Source organism: Sycon ciliatum, chromosome 1 (assembly GCF_964019385.1).
Source record: "Sycon ciliatum chromosome 1, ocSycCili1.1, whole genome shotgun sequence".
Taxonomy (NCBI): Eukaryota; Metazoa; Porifera; class Calcarea; order Leucosolenida; family Sycettidae; genus Sycon; species Sycon ciliatum.
The window spans coordinates 69,188,215-69,205,618 of NC_088643.1; the positions used below are offsets into that span (position 1 = coordinate 69,188,215).

Genomic DNA, 17,404 nt, shown 5'->3' on the forward strand with positions numbered 1-17,404 from the left:
CATGAAACTTACCAGAAAAAGTACCGAATCAGTCTGCCAATTTTTCTGCCGGCAGAATCTGCCGGACCCTAATGGCCAGCTTGTGGCCGGTAATAAGGTAGGCGGCTATAGTAAAATAATAATATACCGGGTATAAATTATAATGATATACCGGTTATAGTTATGTACCGGGTATAGTGATGTACCGGGTATAGTGATATACCGGTTATAGTTATAGTGATGTACCGGGTATAGTGATGTACCGGGTATAGTGATGTACCGGGTATAGTGATGTACCGGGTATAGTGATCAACTTACTTCTCAAATTCATTTTCATTTGCCACTAAGTATACACAGTTAACCTGCAAGAAAGCACCACTCCCTGCTTGATACACAGTGTTTCGGGGAATTCCCTGCTCGATACACAGTGTTTCGGGGAATTCCCCCAGGCTCATGAGTTGAGTTTGAGTAGGCTGAGGAAGATTGTGCCTGAAGAGCACCACTTATATGTACATGTATAGATAGTATAGTGCTCTCCAGACACAAAATATCACCAGGGATACAAACTCACCGAGACCCTCCGTTTCCAGCGCGACAAACGCCTCGTGAACAAATCCAATCAGCCTGTGTCCTGACCCACGCCACTTGTCGACAGGTTCGATTACCTTAGTTTATTGTAGTCCACAGAAATCCACTCGGTACGAAATTAAATCTTCGTGCAAATGCCGGAATTGTTTGACTTGAGAAGTCGGGCATCGCACGTCGTTGAACGTTGCAGTTCTTGTGCGCGCGGCACTAGTCACGGCACTAGGCATGGTCGAGGAAAGAATTAAACCCGAAAGATCCACATTGAGCGTTGTCAAGTCAAGTAAGAAGAAGAAAAGTACATGTAAGAGGAAGAAGAGGAGCTAGAAAAAGAACGCTTTATTTTGAAATGATGATAGAAATGCTACAGCAGAAAGCGATAGCAACTTGTGATGGGATTGCACCATTCAACAGCTTGCAAGGCTGAAGAATGGACCAGCACTGGTCTACACCGCACAGCTTTTAAATGACCACAGACACACATACATACACACACAGACATACACGCACACACACACACACACACACACACACACACACACACACATACACACATACACACATACACACACACACATACACACACATCGACTCAGACATGCCCATCGCTGGAGCGATGATAGCGAACAGCTATGTTAGACATAGCAACCTGTGCTGGGATTACACCATTCATTCTTTTTTTTTTACACATACCCGCCACACCACATACTCCGGCATGCACTGGCTGTTGGTAACCACCCAGGAGAATATTAGAAGAGCAAGGAGAATGAGAAAGAGAAGAAAGACGTGTGCGACCATAATCGTTGGGAATTGAACCCGCAACCTCTCGATTGGAAATCGACTGCACATACCACTGCACCATATGAATAGTATGATGCTAAGACAGTTTCTTCCCCACAATCGCTCGTGTTAATTAAGCCTTGGGTTTTGCATCTTTCTTACCTGTACAGCTCTATCTTCTTCTTTTTTTCATTGTTTTTGGTGCGTGTTTTTGGTCGTGACGCCGAGACCTCAGGTCGGTAGAGTCATCAATGCCCCACCATCACTGCTGCGTCTCGGTGCAGCGCCTGCTCATTAGTTGTCACGTTTGTCCTAGTCTCTGTACCATTGTCTTTCCTTATTCTTATCGAGCTGGTTATGTGAACAAAGTAAAAAAAAAAATATGGGACACACACACACATGCACACATACACACACACGCGCGTGCATACACACACACACGCGCATACATCATAGTTCCACAAACCAGATTGTGGCGAGAAGCAAGACAACGAAACCAGTTATCATTGATAGTGTCATGTAGGATATACGCATCTGTGAAGTAGGCTTCTCCCCCTGGCCCCCGCCACACAACAACGCCAACTATTGGTTATATCTTCAGTTATATTCTATCAACAAATGGTGAGGGCGCAGGAGGAGAGAGACAAACTTGGAGACGACAAAAAGGACAACGGGAAGGACTCCCGGGAAAAGACTCAACGAAAACAACAAAGAACAAGCAGTAATAAACCGAGGTCTGCGAGGACAAATCGTGACGACCAATCAGGGACTAATACGTACAGAACACATGACCAAGACCATGTACCAAGACAACCAGACCACGGACGAATCACACACGACTCTCTTTCCCAGACCAAACAGTAACTAGCACTGCGCATGTACAGCATTCACTTGACAGTCACTCTCAAATAGACGGAAGCACATCCTCACACTCTGACAACGCGTACTCTTGCATGTACCACATACCATAAACGTCACACATCACCCCATACTCGCGCGTACACTTAGACCATCTTTGACATCAGACACTGAACTCCACAAGACAAGAACCAAATACAACGACATGCGTAAATCATACTTGAAGTAGTCGTAATACAAATTCGCAACACCTGCATAGGAATGCATTTGGAAGCAACAAAAATGATTTGCCACAGGAACGCACAGTAAGCAGAAGGAACAGGTCTTGAAGCCGGACAGAAAGATGCATGCAATTAGCTGCATCACTTTTCCATCAAATCAACCTCCGAATGGACTTAGAGATGAACCAGCAGGGCCATTATTGAGCTGCAAATATTCGCATCATGGCGGCAATTCGGATTGGCCAAACAGCAGTTCATCCCAATTTCAAAACAACGTCTACAAGCTTTCCTTGAGCCATTGTGTTTGAAGCCAGATCATAGCTACGAAATGAGAAGCTGTAGTTGCAATGTGTGTGTGTGTGTGTGTGCGTGTGTGCGTGTGTGTGCGTGTGTGTGTGTGTGTGTGTGTGTGTGTGTGTGTGCGTGTCTGTGGTGTGTGTGTGTGTTTGTGTGTGTGTGGGGGGGGGGTATGCGTGTGTGTGTGTGTGTGTGTGTGTGTGTGTGTGTGTGTGTGTGTGTGTGTGTGTGTGTGTCTGTCGGTCTGTCTGTGTATGTGTGTGTGTGCGCTCGCATGCGCACACATGCACTGGGGCAGGGGGGGGGGGGGTATCAAGACTGTGTACAACATGATCGCAATACTAGTGTTCATGATATCACTAGCACACTGCACAGTATAAATACATGTATACCCGGCTAGTTCAGGAGACAATCACAGCCTTCCTGCCAGGCTATGCAGTTCATCCGCAGCTGGGCCAGCAGGGCCTAACCGGAGTCGCGAGACTGAGGCCGGACCGTGCCCGGCATCGTCTTGAGTCTGGATTGCAGTGCAGAGTTGCTGTATTGTCGCCTCCAGCCGTGTCATCCTGTAATAGTGCGGCCGGAGTACAAATTTCCAAAACAAACAAACAAACAAAACGCGTGGAGGACAGGGTTCACTTCTGCAGCCTGTGAGTAACACATATTAAAGGAGTACGTTATGCAAGCAATCAATGCACATTGGTAGTCCGTTCTGATTCATTACATGCTTCAATGGCTTGCAATTTGCTCTGCATTCCTACCTATAGCTTCTGCAGGTCTGTGCCAAATAGCTGTGTTGGCCAGTTTCCTGCTGCGCAATGTGTAAGCGGGTGTACAGTATTAGGATTGCACTCCAGACTCACTGTAGACACAGGGTCAATTCACTATACGAATTTATTCTCCACATACATGTCCAAATCTACAGCCCTGTCAGAAATCAACTTGGCTTTCACAAAGGAATTCTTGCTCTAACTTGAACCAGAAGCAATGTGAAACGCTTCCCTAGTTTCTCTGCACAAGTCCTCCGGGAATGGGCTTGGTTATTGAGACTGCAGAGTATTGAGACTGCAGAGTTGAGACTGCAGAGTATTGAGACTGCAGAGTATTGAGACTGCAGAGTAAGTGTATATGCACATGCCTATTAGAAGGACGTTAGGCCCGGGGATTTCAGTCCCGCAACAAGTTTTATCACGACCAGCAGATTTAACTGCGTAAACATTACCCAATGTGTGGAGTGGCAAGTCCAAAACCTGAAAACTAAATCAAAAACTGTTTGTTCGAGCAGAACTTGTGGCCAAAGTGGGTTTGAAAACTTAGAACTGTATAAATTGTCTTACTGGACTGTTGCGGAAGAGAGAATATCTGTGAAAACTTGGTACAAGTATGCATCGTGGATACAACAGCTTTGCAAAATAATAGTGACATGTTGACTGATGTGTATTGGCGCTTTCTTCATTTTTTTGTCAGCTTAAGTTCCAACGAAAACTTGCTATTCGTAGATGTAGATCAGGTTCAATGCCAGATCGAACATAGTGTTCCTGCTTGATTTCCCGGAGGAGACCGTTATTCCATTGCCACCATACAAAGATTGTGCATGTGTCTTGAAGTGTGGTGTAGACTACGTAGTACCCAGGCACAGTGCTCTACAAGTCATGACTTGCGGCTTGGAAAGCAGGAACCAAGCCGGGCATGCAATTGTACATGCAGCTTTCAGTAAGAAAGAAAGCAAACATGTGGACATGCAAACCCGACCCAGCGAACAGCACACAGCAGAGGTTGGCATGCTTGCCTTTTTCGGGTCGTGTACTGTGTTCGAGTCAAGTCTACTGCAAGACATGTTATTATGACGAGTCGCAAATTTAACGATTGTCCAAAATCCATAGGTTAACGAGAGCATACGATAACGATTTCGCAGTCTTCAGGCATATCCGCACATATCACATGTGTGGCCTTACAGCCTCAACAGAACTTATTATAACGAAGAAATGTCACCCGTGTTTTTAAAACGTTAGATTTGCTTCCTCGTTATAATTTACATATCTTACAGTACGCATGTACATACAGTACATTTCACAAGCCTATTCAAACAAATGGGCAAACTGATTTTAAAAGAGCAGTCCCAGTCACGCACACCCGCTACCTTTCCAGAAGCTCGGTAGCCGATGACTGCACTTGTTTGCCTTCCGATTGTGACTCTTCTTCTTGCTGCTCCGTCTTTGAGTTGAGGAAACTCTGCAGTGCGCTGTGCTCAAACTCTTGCAGCTGCTGTACATCACCCGCATCCTCCACAACCTCAGCTTCAGCCAGCATGCATCGAAGGGAAGGGAGAAAAGAAGACGGGAAACCAACTCACCCGTTGACCTGCTCATGGCATGCGATCTGACTAAGAGGAAAACTCTCTGCTGCTCACTACTAATACTATGACATCAGCGGCCATGCGAAGTAAAACAAAATTTGTTCAGAATTTAATTCTGAAGCTGTGGCTCCAGGCCATCCTTTCCCTTGCCTCCTCCTGAATAACAGACAAATGTCTACTGAATTTGGGCTGCAAAGCTGCTGAGGAGAGTGAAGCAACAGTTCTCATGAGTGTAAACAATAAAAAGATAGTGTACGGAGTTGGCTGCTCCTAGCATGGTGCTCAACTGCTCACGCTTCCTGTATACTTGGAGAGTTTTCAGGCAATAAAATGTCAACGAATAAAACTCGGAAGGTGAGCCAATATGACCATGGATAAGAAGAAGGACAGAAGAAGTACTCTCTGACAGTATTATGATCTGGTTACATTGGTGGACAGTTAGTCAGAACTTGTCACATTTCGTCCTACTTCTTCTTCTTCAAATTGAGCCTTACACATTCTACCTGAGCCTGCACTACAAAAATATTGTAGTAGTAGTCACAGTAGTAGTAGTACTAGTACAAACGCATGAATGTTTCTAAACAACATCTCATGTCGGCTGGTGACAGACGTCAGTACCCAGTTCACTGAGGTCGCCCCATAGTGATATGCCGACACCCACGCAGTGCGCAAGTGAGAGAATGATCTGGCTGACGACGCTAAACGGAGGTGGCCAGCGAGAGCGACTATGACTATGGCTACTGCTACTCAGTGCTAGTCTTCGCATCAACAGAACTAACGTGTTACATCTTGACTGCTTTTAAAAATTCTGGCCGCCCATTAATGCATTGGCCGTCATCTGGCAAAACGCACGTGCTATGTAGGGCTTGAAAGTGCTACGGCACAGCATAGCAACAATTATTTCAAAAATTCAAAAACTGGATCCACTTGGATCCAGTTTTTGTATGGATCGGATCATCCAAGCACATAATCATTAATTAAGCCATCTTACTCACAGCAAGGTGATGTAACCAGTGAAACTGACTGATTTGGCTACTGGGGGCGGGGTTACAACTGGTGGCGAAGTAAAAGTCACCCCTGCATACGACATGAGTGGGTTGCTATGCACCCACATACTGAGCTCATGAGGCAAAGTCACACCTTACATGTAGTGGATCCAAAATATAAATCTGATGTCAACTTATGGTTGATAATATGGTGGTAAAGACACACCTGGCAATAGAGAGGTTTCGCTTCACGTTGTTCTGCACTACACCGTGAAATTTCACGTCGGTGTGGCAAATTTTGGCGTCGAAACTCCCGTTCACGACGTGAGCTGAGGTCAACTCACGTTCGACGTGAACGCGAGTTTTTCAAATTTAGCCTTGCTATCAGGTTGGGATTATTGACTCGATTTTGTCGATTTTGCCTAAACTAGCTATAAATAATATTTGTGCGACTTTGGCCTCACCAAAAATCACTTTTTTCACTTTTTGAAGTTTTCGCTCCCAGTTTTCGCTCCTGTCGTCAGCGAAATGCTTCACAATGCTTCACAAGCAACGTGAAACGAAAGCTCTTTCTGAGCTCGCGTCGACGCAAAAAATTGACGTTCACGTAAGAGCACAAATCATGCGGGTCGAAACCTCTCTAATAATGTAATATGGCGGTAAACACACGCCTGCCCACACACGCTCTCTAGGCTCCAAAGTTCTGGCACAGAGCTCTCCTTCTTACCACCACCACCATCAGTATTTTACGACTCCCTGGTGTAAAGCCTGGTTCACACTAGGCCGATTGTCTGGCCGACATGGACTCGTACGAAAAATCCTCAAGATCGGGGCGAAAATTGCGTAGTGTGAACTGTGTTGTCGTACAGGGTTCCGACAAATCTGCGGCGATTTTCTTGTCGCACTAGTTTTCGGCCAAGTATCGACTGGTCGATATTTAGCCGAAAAGCCGGCCGATTTTTACTGCTTGCACGTGATGGAGCGGGATTCGGACCAATCACGGTAGGCTTTTCACCATGACAGCAAAGAGCGTCGATGTCGAGCTCATGACCTCTTGTACTTTTGTACTTTTGTACTCTTGATGAAATGTAAAGTCCTACCAAAATTGCATAACCCCCATGAACTCTTGCTTTTATGGATAATCGATGCGACTCTATTGCGAGGGATCGGAGTCGTTCCCCGTGTGTGAACAGGCCGTCCGACTCAGTCGACACAGTCGGCAGACTCCATGTCGGAGTCGGTGTCGGAGCACCGGCCGGAAAATCGGCCTAGTGTGAACCAGGCTTAAGTAGAGAGTTTTCGCACGGCGTGCAACGTTACGTGACAAGGCCGAACGCGAGGCTATTCACGTGCGTGACGCATTAAAAAGAGCTTTCTCAGCAGCTGGTGAACATGGTGAACCGTGATTAGAACTTTGCGTAAATCGCACGTGCTGGGCCATCAAGTGTTGTTGTTGTTGTTGTAGAAGTTTATTTAACGTCGCACCACAAACAGGCGATTTCGCCTCCTTTGATACATGTGGACGACAGAAGGAATGAGAGAGGGGGGGGGGGGGACAGTGCCAACGTGATGAGGCCGAGTCTTCAATCAACTACTTCCTGGCCGTTTTTGACGTCATCACTTTCAAGCCCTGAGTGTAAGTACAAGTAGAGAGTTTTCGCACGGGGTGCAACGTTACGTGACAAGGCCGAACCCGAGGCTATTCACGGGCGTGACGCACTTGAAAAGAGCTTTCGCAGCAGCAGGTGAACATGGTGAACCGTGATTGTAGAACTAACTTTGCGTAAATCGCACGTGCTGGGCCATCAAGTGCCGCGTTCCACGTTGGCAACGCGCGTTTGCCTCGCTTCTGAACGTGGCCGGCACGTGACCTTCGAACGCGTCAAGTGAGCGCTTTGCACACCACCATTCGCGGCCCAAATCAGACCGCATACAATTGAAATAGGCATATCATGAAAACGGATTGGCAGATTGCCTTCAAATTTTCTATGTTCAATCACTATATACTGCTCCACAATGTAGGCACCAAAAAGAGAATTTACAGTTCATCCCAGTAATGCTTGATGGGCTACACAAATTCTTCACGGGTGCGCACAAACAGCAATTTTTTTGGACAACTTTGCAGCAAGATGTATCAACACAGACAGTTCCAAAATGCAGCAAAACCCAGTCCATATGCCTATGCAGGGAATGAACTACAATGAACTCTATCTGACAGGTATTACTACCCCAAATTCAGAGACAAAACAGGACGAGCCGCAAAACGCGTAAAATAGAAGGCACTGTGGGAGCTCAAAATCCAATGTAAAAGGTCCTATGATCACCATTGTAGTTCAATCCCTGCGCAACAAGTCACTGATTCCAAAAATGTATGGGTTGATAGGTCTAAAATAAACACACTAGCCGCAATCATGTCCAAGAAGGCAGAAAAAGGCCAAAAAGCACAAACATTTAGGTGTCCTTTTCATAGATTCTAAGACTATTGTTCCCACTAAAACCCACCAGCCTCGTATGTGACACCCTCAGCTTCCACAATCTGCTCTTCAATTCCCTTCCTGCACCTCCTCCTTTGTTTCCTTCGCTGTTTTTCCTCCTGCTTCATCTTCTTCTCAGCCTTGGCCACTCTAATACTATCCAACATGAGCTGGCGTTCTGCAAAAACGCCAGGTGCGGTTGCAGAGAGGGATATGGCCCGACTTCCACTTCTCATACTCGTCAGCTGTGACTTCACTATGCGCCTGCGCCTGGCTGCTGCTTTCGCAGCAGCAGGTGAACATGGTGAACCGTGATTGTAGAACTAACTTTGCGTAAATCGCACGTGCTGGGCCATCAAGTGCCGCGTTCCACGTTGGCAACGCGCGTTTGCCTCGCTTCTGAACGTGGCCGGCACGTGACCTTCGAACGCGTCAAGTGAGCGCTTTGCACGCCGTGCGAATTCGCGAAAACTCTTTATTCACAGCCCGCCGCGCACGGCGCGCAGCGCGATCGATCGCGAAGGGCTGCATGCTAGCATGTCCTTACCGTGACTTCCTAGCTAGGCCTACGCAGCTAGCTAGCAGCATAGTGCTCACAGTAGTCTAGAGAGCGCCTGCGCGCGCTTTTCTATCTTCTAAAGAGTGAAGTAACATGGTAACACGTGGTTCAGTTAGTTCTGTTGGCGACTAGCATCAGTACATAGTCATTGTAGTTTGCAGTGAACATTTCGCCTTTTCCACGTTTCGTTGCTCGTGCTTCTCTGTACAGACTGTAGTTCCTCTTTAGATTGGAGTGCTGGCAGTAACATGTACTAGGTGAGCGAGATGGAAAGTCTGCAGCGAGGGCTTGAAATAGTGTCAATGTTAACTGAGTGCATGTCTCTCAGGAATCATGTGTTGGATTTGCAACGTTTTCGCCAAGTTTCGAACCAGGCAGTGAATCCTAGCGAGCAACACGCCATCACATTAGATGCCAGCCTGGTGTCAGTGTCAGTGGTGAAAGAAGACGACGGCAGCCTGACATGTAGCAGTGAAGATCATACAATTATCCGTGACTTTCTGCGAACATCAGTGTGCAGTGGAAATGTGGAGACAGTTGAAGCACTCTTCCGGACGATTGACACTACTGCGAGTGCTGAACAGCCCGATGGTCGCTCAGTGTCATTTGCTATTGAGAGTTCTGAAGGCTATGGTAACGGACCTACGACTTCGCCTTGTCGGCTACGAATGATTGTAGACGTCCCTTCACAACTGTCACCAAAGGCCACGAGACGTCCAACAGACACGGAGATGGTAAGTTGTGCAACAAAGGCCGAGAGAGAAAGCTGCATGAGTGCCAGAAGCGATGACTGTGCTTTGGTAAACAAGCAACAGAATCGTTGTACCACACTTTCAACAACTAACCTAATCAACAATGTATACGAATGTCATAACTGTGCCTTCACAACTGTCAAAGCAACTCTTGTGCACTATGCTATTCTGGCTGAGTGTATGGAGATGATAACTTGTCTTGTGAACTGGGGTGCAGATGTGTCAACCACGCTCATGTCAAGAGTTCCCTCTAAGAGAAGCTTTCCGATGGAGTTTCTAGTGGAGCTCAGCTCCTTGTCTTTGGCAGTTCACCTGGGGCTGCCTAGAATGGTGGAACAGCTGCTGTCATTGGGCGAGTCACCTCATCACACCTCACTCCAAGTTAGCGAGGAATTGCAATTACCTTGCTCTATGTGTAATAATGGAGATATGGATTCAGAATCCGCATGTGTATGTCGCTTTTATGGCCTATCATGCCGCGACAATGCAGAAAAGGACAGAGATATGTGCCTGGCTCTGTGGTCCTGTCCATGCTACCCACCACCTGCATCTTCCGTGTACTCGATTACTGATCGTTACTCGAATTGGAAGTTACTGCTTCCCTACTACCGCTGGGATACAGAGTGTGCAGAGCTGGAAACCAGTGTATGGATCCATTCTATCCTACCTCAGGAATTTTCTCTGTGCCGGTTGAAAGAGTTCTTGGCTACACCTTGTTACACAGAGGATGAGATTGTTTGCAAGAAGTTCTTCTGTGCATTGCTGCTGCAGCGGTTGATGATTTTCGACATTTCTCTTCGATGGTTCCGTTCCAAGAAGGAAAGGGAGCATACCAAAGAAGAAATTGCTAGCATGATTCTGTCCCTCATGCAGCACGGTGCTGAACCATCCGGTCTATCGGCGCTTGAAGCTGAAAATCTGTGTAACGACTGGTTGCAAGTCAAGCAAAGCGAGCTGCAGTTTCGCAATATGACACGTCAACCATTCAACTTTGTGCCTCAAGCAGAAGTAAGTAGAGGAGCAGGTCATGAGTTTCCGATGCTTGCAAATTGTGTGGACAGGGCAGGGATAAGACAGCACCTACCCCAGGCAAGTAGTAGAGTACTACTAAACATTACTACGCCTGATGCTCAGGCATACTTATCATGTGCACCACCACCAGCTGTATGTAGAATGCTGCTATTGCCAGGAATAGGTCCCTTTGATAAGGTAGTGAAGCTTATGGTAAAGGCCGGTGGCATACCGGGAATTCAGTCAGCAAGCGACATACCACACGTGGATGGCTTTTTCCACAACGGACCGTCATGCCAGTGTGAAGGAGTGGTATTATCAGAGGCGCAGTGCAAGGTAAGCGTTAAGGATCTTGTCAGACCAGCACCTCAGCCACGCTCACTATCGCAATTGTCCCGCTCCGCCGTCATCAATGCTTGCCAATGGTACGGTCCTGCTGCAGCTATTGCCAAGCTCGAAATACCGCCACTTCTCCGTCGCATTCTTCAGTTCGATGTCATGGTGAAGGTTTGGACATTATAAGAGCTTATGACATGATCACCAGTAGAACCATATCAACTATACCACTGGCTGCTGACCCAGTGTGTACATGGACCGTCTGTGTGGACCAGTGACCCAGTATTTGTGTGGACCAGATCCCATTGTGTGTGGACCAGATCCCATTGTGTGTGGACCAGTGACCCAGTTTGTGTAGGGCAGTGTCTGTTATAATTATGTTGACCAGTGACCCCTGTGTATGTGTTGACCAGTGACCCCTGTGTATGTGTGGACCCGTAACCCGGTTTGTGTAGCAGCAAATTGTTTCCCGTCTATATAATAAAATGAAAAAATAAACTCTAAATTTTACACTACTTTACAATACTTTGCTCTTTGCTGACTTTAGCACAGCTATATAAACTCTCGCTCTCCACGCTGAGCCCATTGCTAAGCTTGCTTTCATAATAATTATAATATGCTCGCTGCATTTGCCTTACGACTTCACCTTTTTTTTCTCTTTTTATTGCGATCGAGCCTTGTTCTCTTCAGGTCGTTTTCACTTCCGTTTGATTGGAGTAAGTTCTCAAGAGTCCGACGGATGTCCAGTTGTGACTGGTGTGTTTGTGTGTGTGTGCGTGCGTGCGTGTGTGTGTGTGTGCGTATCAGTGAGTGTGTCACTGTGTGTTCGTTTTTTTCGTTCGCCTGTCTAGTCTTGTAGTTAGATGTGCAACTTTGGTTGCCTTTGCACCCCTGCGCTCCGGGCTGCGCAACAACATAACACTCGCAAGGCACTCCACGGGCGACGGCAGATAACTGTTACCATGGGTACTACAGCAAGGTGCTCCATGCAGTGAAGTACCGTTGTTGTTTAGAATTATTTAGAATGAGGCGCTACATGACATGATTGTATAATTATGCTGTGATTGCGTCAAGCATCTTCACTTCTTCAGCTCTTTGTCTGCCAGTTCTCAAGTCTGTGAGCAGGCCGGAATGGCCAGTAGGGACCAGCGGATTCTGCTCGAAAAGGTGGCAGATTCTGCTCGAAAAGCCGCAGTGAAACTGGCGGAACCATACAAACCTTAATAAGTTAAAGCTGGCAATTCCTCGGATTCTGCTCCATTTCTTTATCCACATACCAAACATGCATGAAACTTACCAGAAAAAGTACCGAATCAGTCTGCCAATTTTTCTGCCGGCAGAATCCGCCGGACCCTAATGCCTAGTAATGGCCAACTTGTGGCCGGTAATAAGGTTGGCGGCTATAGTAAAATAATAATAAACCGGGTATAGTGATGTACCGGGTATAGTGATGTACAGGGTATAGTGATGTACCGGGTATAGTGATGTACCGGGTATAGTGATGTACCGGGTATAGTGATGTACCGGGCATAGTGATGTACCGGGCATGGTGATGTACCGGGCATAGTGATGTACCGGGCATAGTGATGTACCGGGTATAGTGATGTACTGCCGGGTATAGTGATGTGCCGGGTATAGTGATGTACCGGGTATAGTGATGTACCGGGTATAGTGATGTACCGGGTATAGTGATGTACCGGGTATAGTGATGTACCGGGCATAGTGATGTACCGGGTATAGTGATGTACCGGGTATAGTGATGTACCGGGTATGTATGATTTACTGCACGAGTACAAACGAGTACAAGGGCAATACCGGCTGATACATGACCGAACGGCGCCAGCCGTGAGGTCATGTATCAAGCCGGTATTGCCCGTGTACGAGTGCGTACGAGGCGCAGTAAATCATTTATTGCATGCTTGACCCAAACATTCCAGAAAACGGAGAGAAACCTTTCCGACTTTCTCAGTCTCCCGACACACTTGTTCAGTGGTAAACATCGTTTGTGGTTTTGAAATTCTCTATTTCTTTACGATATCGATGGTGTTGTTGTTCGTGATTGAGCACTGCGTGTAGGAAGTCCTGGAACAGGAACTGAAACTGGGATGGGCTCCACAACTTCGTCTCGAACGCATTCAGTTCGTCAAGTTCGTCGGCTGCTCACCAACGCATCGATATCGATGTCAAGGTTGCATTCACCTGCTGAGGCGGCTGATTCATGTGGCTGGAACAAGTAAGTTATTGTCAGCTCAGTTACATGCGCGCGCGCGTGTGGTCTGTCATTCTCGTACTTTGTAGTTTGTAGTCAGATCAAGTTAGGTGCTGTTTTGTGTTTCAAATTTGAAACTCTGAACTGTAGCAACTTGATCTGATCACGAACCACAAAGTACAAGAATGACAGTCCGCATGCGCGTACATGTAACTGAGCGGGCAATAACTTGCCGGGCAATACCGAGAAATACAGACCGCTGAGCAAGAGCGCTCATTGGCTGTAGTACAGGCAACCCTCACGTGACATGCAATAAAGTGATGTACCGGGTATATACCGGGTATAGTGATCAACTTCTCAAATTCATTTTCATTTGCCACTAAGTATACACAGTTAACCTGCAAGAAAGCACCATCCCTGCTTGATACACAGTGTTTCGGGGAATTCCCTGCTCGATACACAGTGTTTCGGGGAATTCCCCCAGGCTCATCAGTTGAGTTTGAGTAGGCTGAGGAAGATTGTTCCTGAAGAGCACCACTTTAATTATACATGTATGTATATAATAGTATAGTGCTCTCCAGACACAAAATATCACCAGGGATACAAACTCACCGAGACCCTCCGTTTCCAGCGCGACAAACGCCTCGTGAACAAATCCAATCAGCCTGTGTCCTGACCCAAGCCACTTGTCGACAGGTTCGATTATCTTAGTTTATTGTAGTCCACAGAAATCCACTCGGTACGAAATTAAATCTTCGTGCAAATGCCGGAATTGTTTGACTTGAGAAGTCGGGCATCGCACGTCGTTGAACGTTGCAGTTCTTGTGCGCGCGGCACTAGTCACGGCACGAGGCATGGTCGAGGAAAGAATTTCCGAAAGATCCACATTGAGCGTTGTCAAGTCAAGTAAGAAGAAGAAAAGTACATGTAAGTGGAAGAAGAGGAGCTAGAAAAAGAACGCTTTATTTTGAAATGATGATAGAAATGCTACAGCAGAAAGCGATAGCAACTTGTGATGGGATTGCACCATTCAACAGCTTGCAAGGCTGAAGAATGGACCAGCACTGGTCTACACCGCACAGACCACAGACACACAGACACAGACACACACACACACACACACACACACACACACACACACACACATACACATACACACATACACACATACACACACACACACACACATCGACTCAGACATGCCCATCGCTGCAGCGATGATAGCGAACAGCTATGTTAGACATAGCAACCTGTGCTGGGATTACACCATTCATTCTTTTTTTTTTACACATACCCGCCACACCACATACTCCGGCATGCACTGGCTGTTGGTAACCACCCAGGACAATATTAGAAGAGCAAGGAGAATGAGAAAGAGAAGAAAGACGTGTGCGACCATAATCGTTGGGAATTGAACCCGCAACCTCTCGATTGGAAATCGACTGCACATACCACTGCACCATATGAATACCACTGCACCATATGAATAGTATGATGCTAAGACAGTTTCTTCCCCACAATCGCTCGTGTTAATTAAGCCTTGGGTTTTGCATCTTTCTTACCTGTACAGCTCTATCTTCTTCTTTTTTTCATTGTTTTTGGTGCGTGTTTTTGGCCGTGACGCCGAGACCTCAGGTCGGCAGAGTCATCAATGCCCCACCATCACTGCTGCGTCTCGGTGCAGCGCCTGCTCATTAGTTGTCACGTTTGTCCTAGTCTCTGTACCATTGTCTTTCCTTATTCTTATCGAGCTGGTTATGTGAACATAGTAAAAAAAAAAAAATATGGGACACACACACACATGCACACATACACACACACGCGCATACATGATAGTTCCACAAACCAGATTGTGGCGAGAAGCAAGACAACGAAACCAGTTATCATTGATAGTGTCACGTAGGATATACTCACCTGTGAAGTAGGCTTCTCCCCCTGGCCCCCGCCACACAACAACGCCAACTATTGTTTATATCTTCAGTTATATTCTATCAACAAATGGTGAGGGCGCAGGAGGAGAGAGACAAACTTGGAGACGACAAAAAGGACAACGGGAAGGACTCCCGGGAAAAGACTCAACGAAAACAACAAAGAACAAGCAGTAATAAACCGAGGTCTGCGAGGACAAATCGTGACGACCAATCAGGGACTAATAGTAATACTAGTAATACGTACAGAACACATGACCAAGACCATGACTGGTTGTCTTGGTACATTGTACCAAGACAACCAGACCACGGACGAATCACACACGACTCTCATTCCCAGACCAAACAGTAACTAGCACTGCGCATGTATGAACAGCATTCACTTGACATCACTCTCAGTCTCAAACAGACGGAAGCACATCCTCACACTCTGACAACGCGTACTCTTGCATGTAGACCTACCACATACCATAAACGTCACACATCACCCCCCATACTCGCGCGTACATTTAGACCATATTTGACATCAGACACTGAACTCCACAAGACAAGAACCAAATACAACGACATGCGTAAATCATAGTCGTAATACAAATTCGCAACACCTGCATAGGAATGCATTTGGAAGCAACAAAAATGACTTGCCACAGGAACGCACAGTAAGCAGAAGGAACAGGTCTTGAAGCCGGACAGAAAGATGCATGCAATTAGCTGCATCACTTTTCCATCAAATCAACCTCCGAATGGACTTAGAGATGAACCAGCAGGGCCATTATTGAGCTGCAAATATTCGCATCATGGCGGCAATTCGGATTGGCCAAACAGCAGTTCATCCCAATTTCAAAACGTCTACAAGCTTTCCTTGAGCCATTGTGTTTGAAGCCAGATCATAGCTACGAAATGAGAAGCTGTAGTTGCAATGTGTGTGTGTGTGTGTTTGTGTCTGTGTGTGTGTGTGTGTGTGTGTGTGTGCGTGTGTGTGTGTGTGTGTGTGGTGTGTGTGTGTGTTTGTGTGTGTGTGTGTGGGGGGGGGGGTATGTGTGTGTGTGTGTGTGTGTGTGTGTGTGTGTGTGTGTGTGTGTGTGTCTGTCGGTCTGTCTGTGTATGTGTGTGTGCGCTCGCATGCACACACATGCACTGGGGCCGGGGGGGGGGGGGTATCAAGACTGTGTACAACATGATCGCAATACTAGTGTTCATGATTATCACTAGCACACTGCACAGTATAAATACATGTATACCCGGCTAGTTCAGGAGACAATCAAAGCCTTCCTGCCAGGCTATGCAGTTCATCCGCAGCTGGGCCAGCAGGGCCTAACCGGGGTCGCGAGACTGAGGCCGGACCGTGCCCGGCATCGTCTTGAGTCTGGATTGCAGTGCAGAGTTGCTGTATTGTCGCCTCCAGCCGTGTCATCCTGTAATAGTGCGGCCGGAGTACAAATTTCCAAAACAAACAAACAAACAAAACGCGTGGAGGACAGGGTTCACTTCTGCAGCCTGTGAGTAACACATATTAGAGGAGTACGTTATGCAAGCAATCAATGCACATTGGTAGTCCGTTCTGATTCATTACATGCTTCAATGGCTTGCAATTTGCTCTGCATTCCTACCTATAGCTTCTGCAGGTCTGTGCCAAATAGCTGTGTTGGCCAGTTTCCTGCTGCGCAATGTGTAAGCGGGTGTACAGTATTAGGATTGCACTCCAGACTCACTGTAGACACAGGGTCAATTCACTATACGAATTTATTCTCCACATACATGTCCAAATCTACAGCCCTGTCAGAAATCAACTTGGCTTTCACAAAGGAATTCTTGCTCTAACTTGAACCAGAAGCAATGTGAAACGCTTCCCTAATTTCTCTGCACAAGTCCTCCGGGAATGGGCTTGGTTATTGAGACTGCAGAGTATTGAGACTGCAGAGTTGAGACTGCATAGTATTGAGACTGCAGAGTTGAGACTGCAGAGTATTGAGACTGCAGAGTATTGAGACTGCAGAGTATTGAGACTGCAGAGTATTGAGACTGCAGAGTATTGAGACTGCAGAGTAAGTGTATATGCACATGCCTATCAGA

General features: G+C 46.7%; 1 protein-coding gene and 1 long non-coding RNA gene across 3 annotated transcripts in view; both read right to left on the bottom strand.

Annotated features, from left to right (window-relative positions):
• Positions 1 to 2,450: 2,450 nt before the first annotated feature.
• On the bottom strand, positions 2,451 to 5,784 carry LOC135807079 (uncharacterized). The gene is made up of 3 exons (XR_010551442.1): positions 5,695 to 5,784; positions 4,861 to 5,017; positions 2,451 to 3,286 (listed from the first exon to the last, which is right to left on the bottom strand). It is a non-coding gene; the product is annotated as an uncharacterized LOC135807079 (long non-coding RNA).
• A 10,578-nt stretch (positions 5,785 to 16,362) lies between these two features.
• Positions 16,363 to 17,404, bottom strand: part of LOC135805122 (transient receptor potential cation channel subfamily M member 2-like) — a 38,340-nt gene continuing 37,298 nt past the window's right edge. For both annotated transcript variants that reach the window (XM_065319123.1, XM_065319122.1), the window contains exon 21: positions 16,363 to 16,746. In XM_065319123.1, coding sequence (XP_065175195.1) covers positions 16,593 to 16,746 — 154 coding nt within the window. In that variant the 3' untranslated portion in view covers positions 16,363 to 16,592. The remainder of the gene's footprint in view (positions 16,747 to 17,404) is intronic.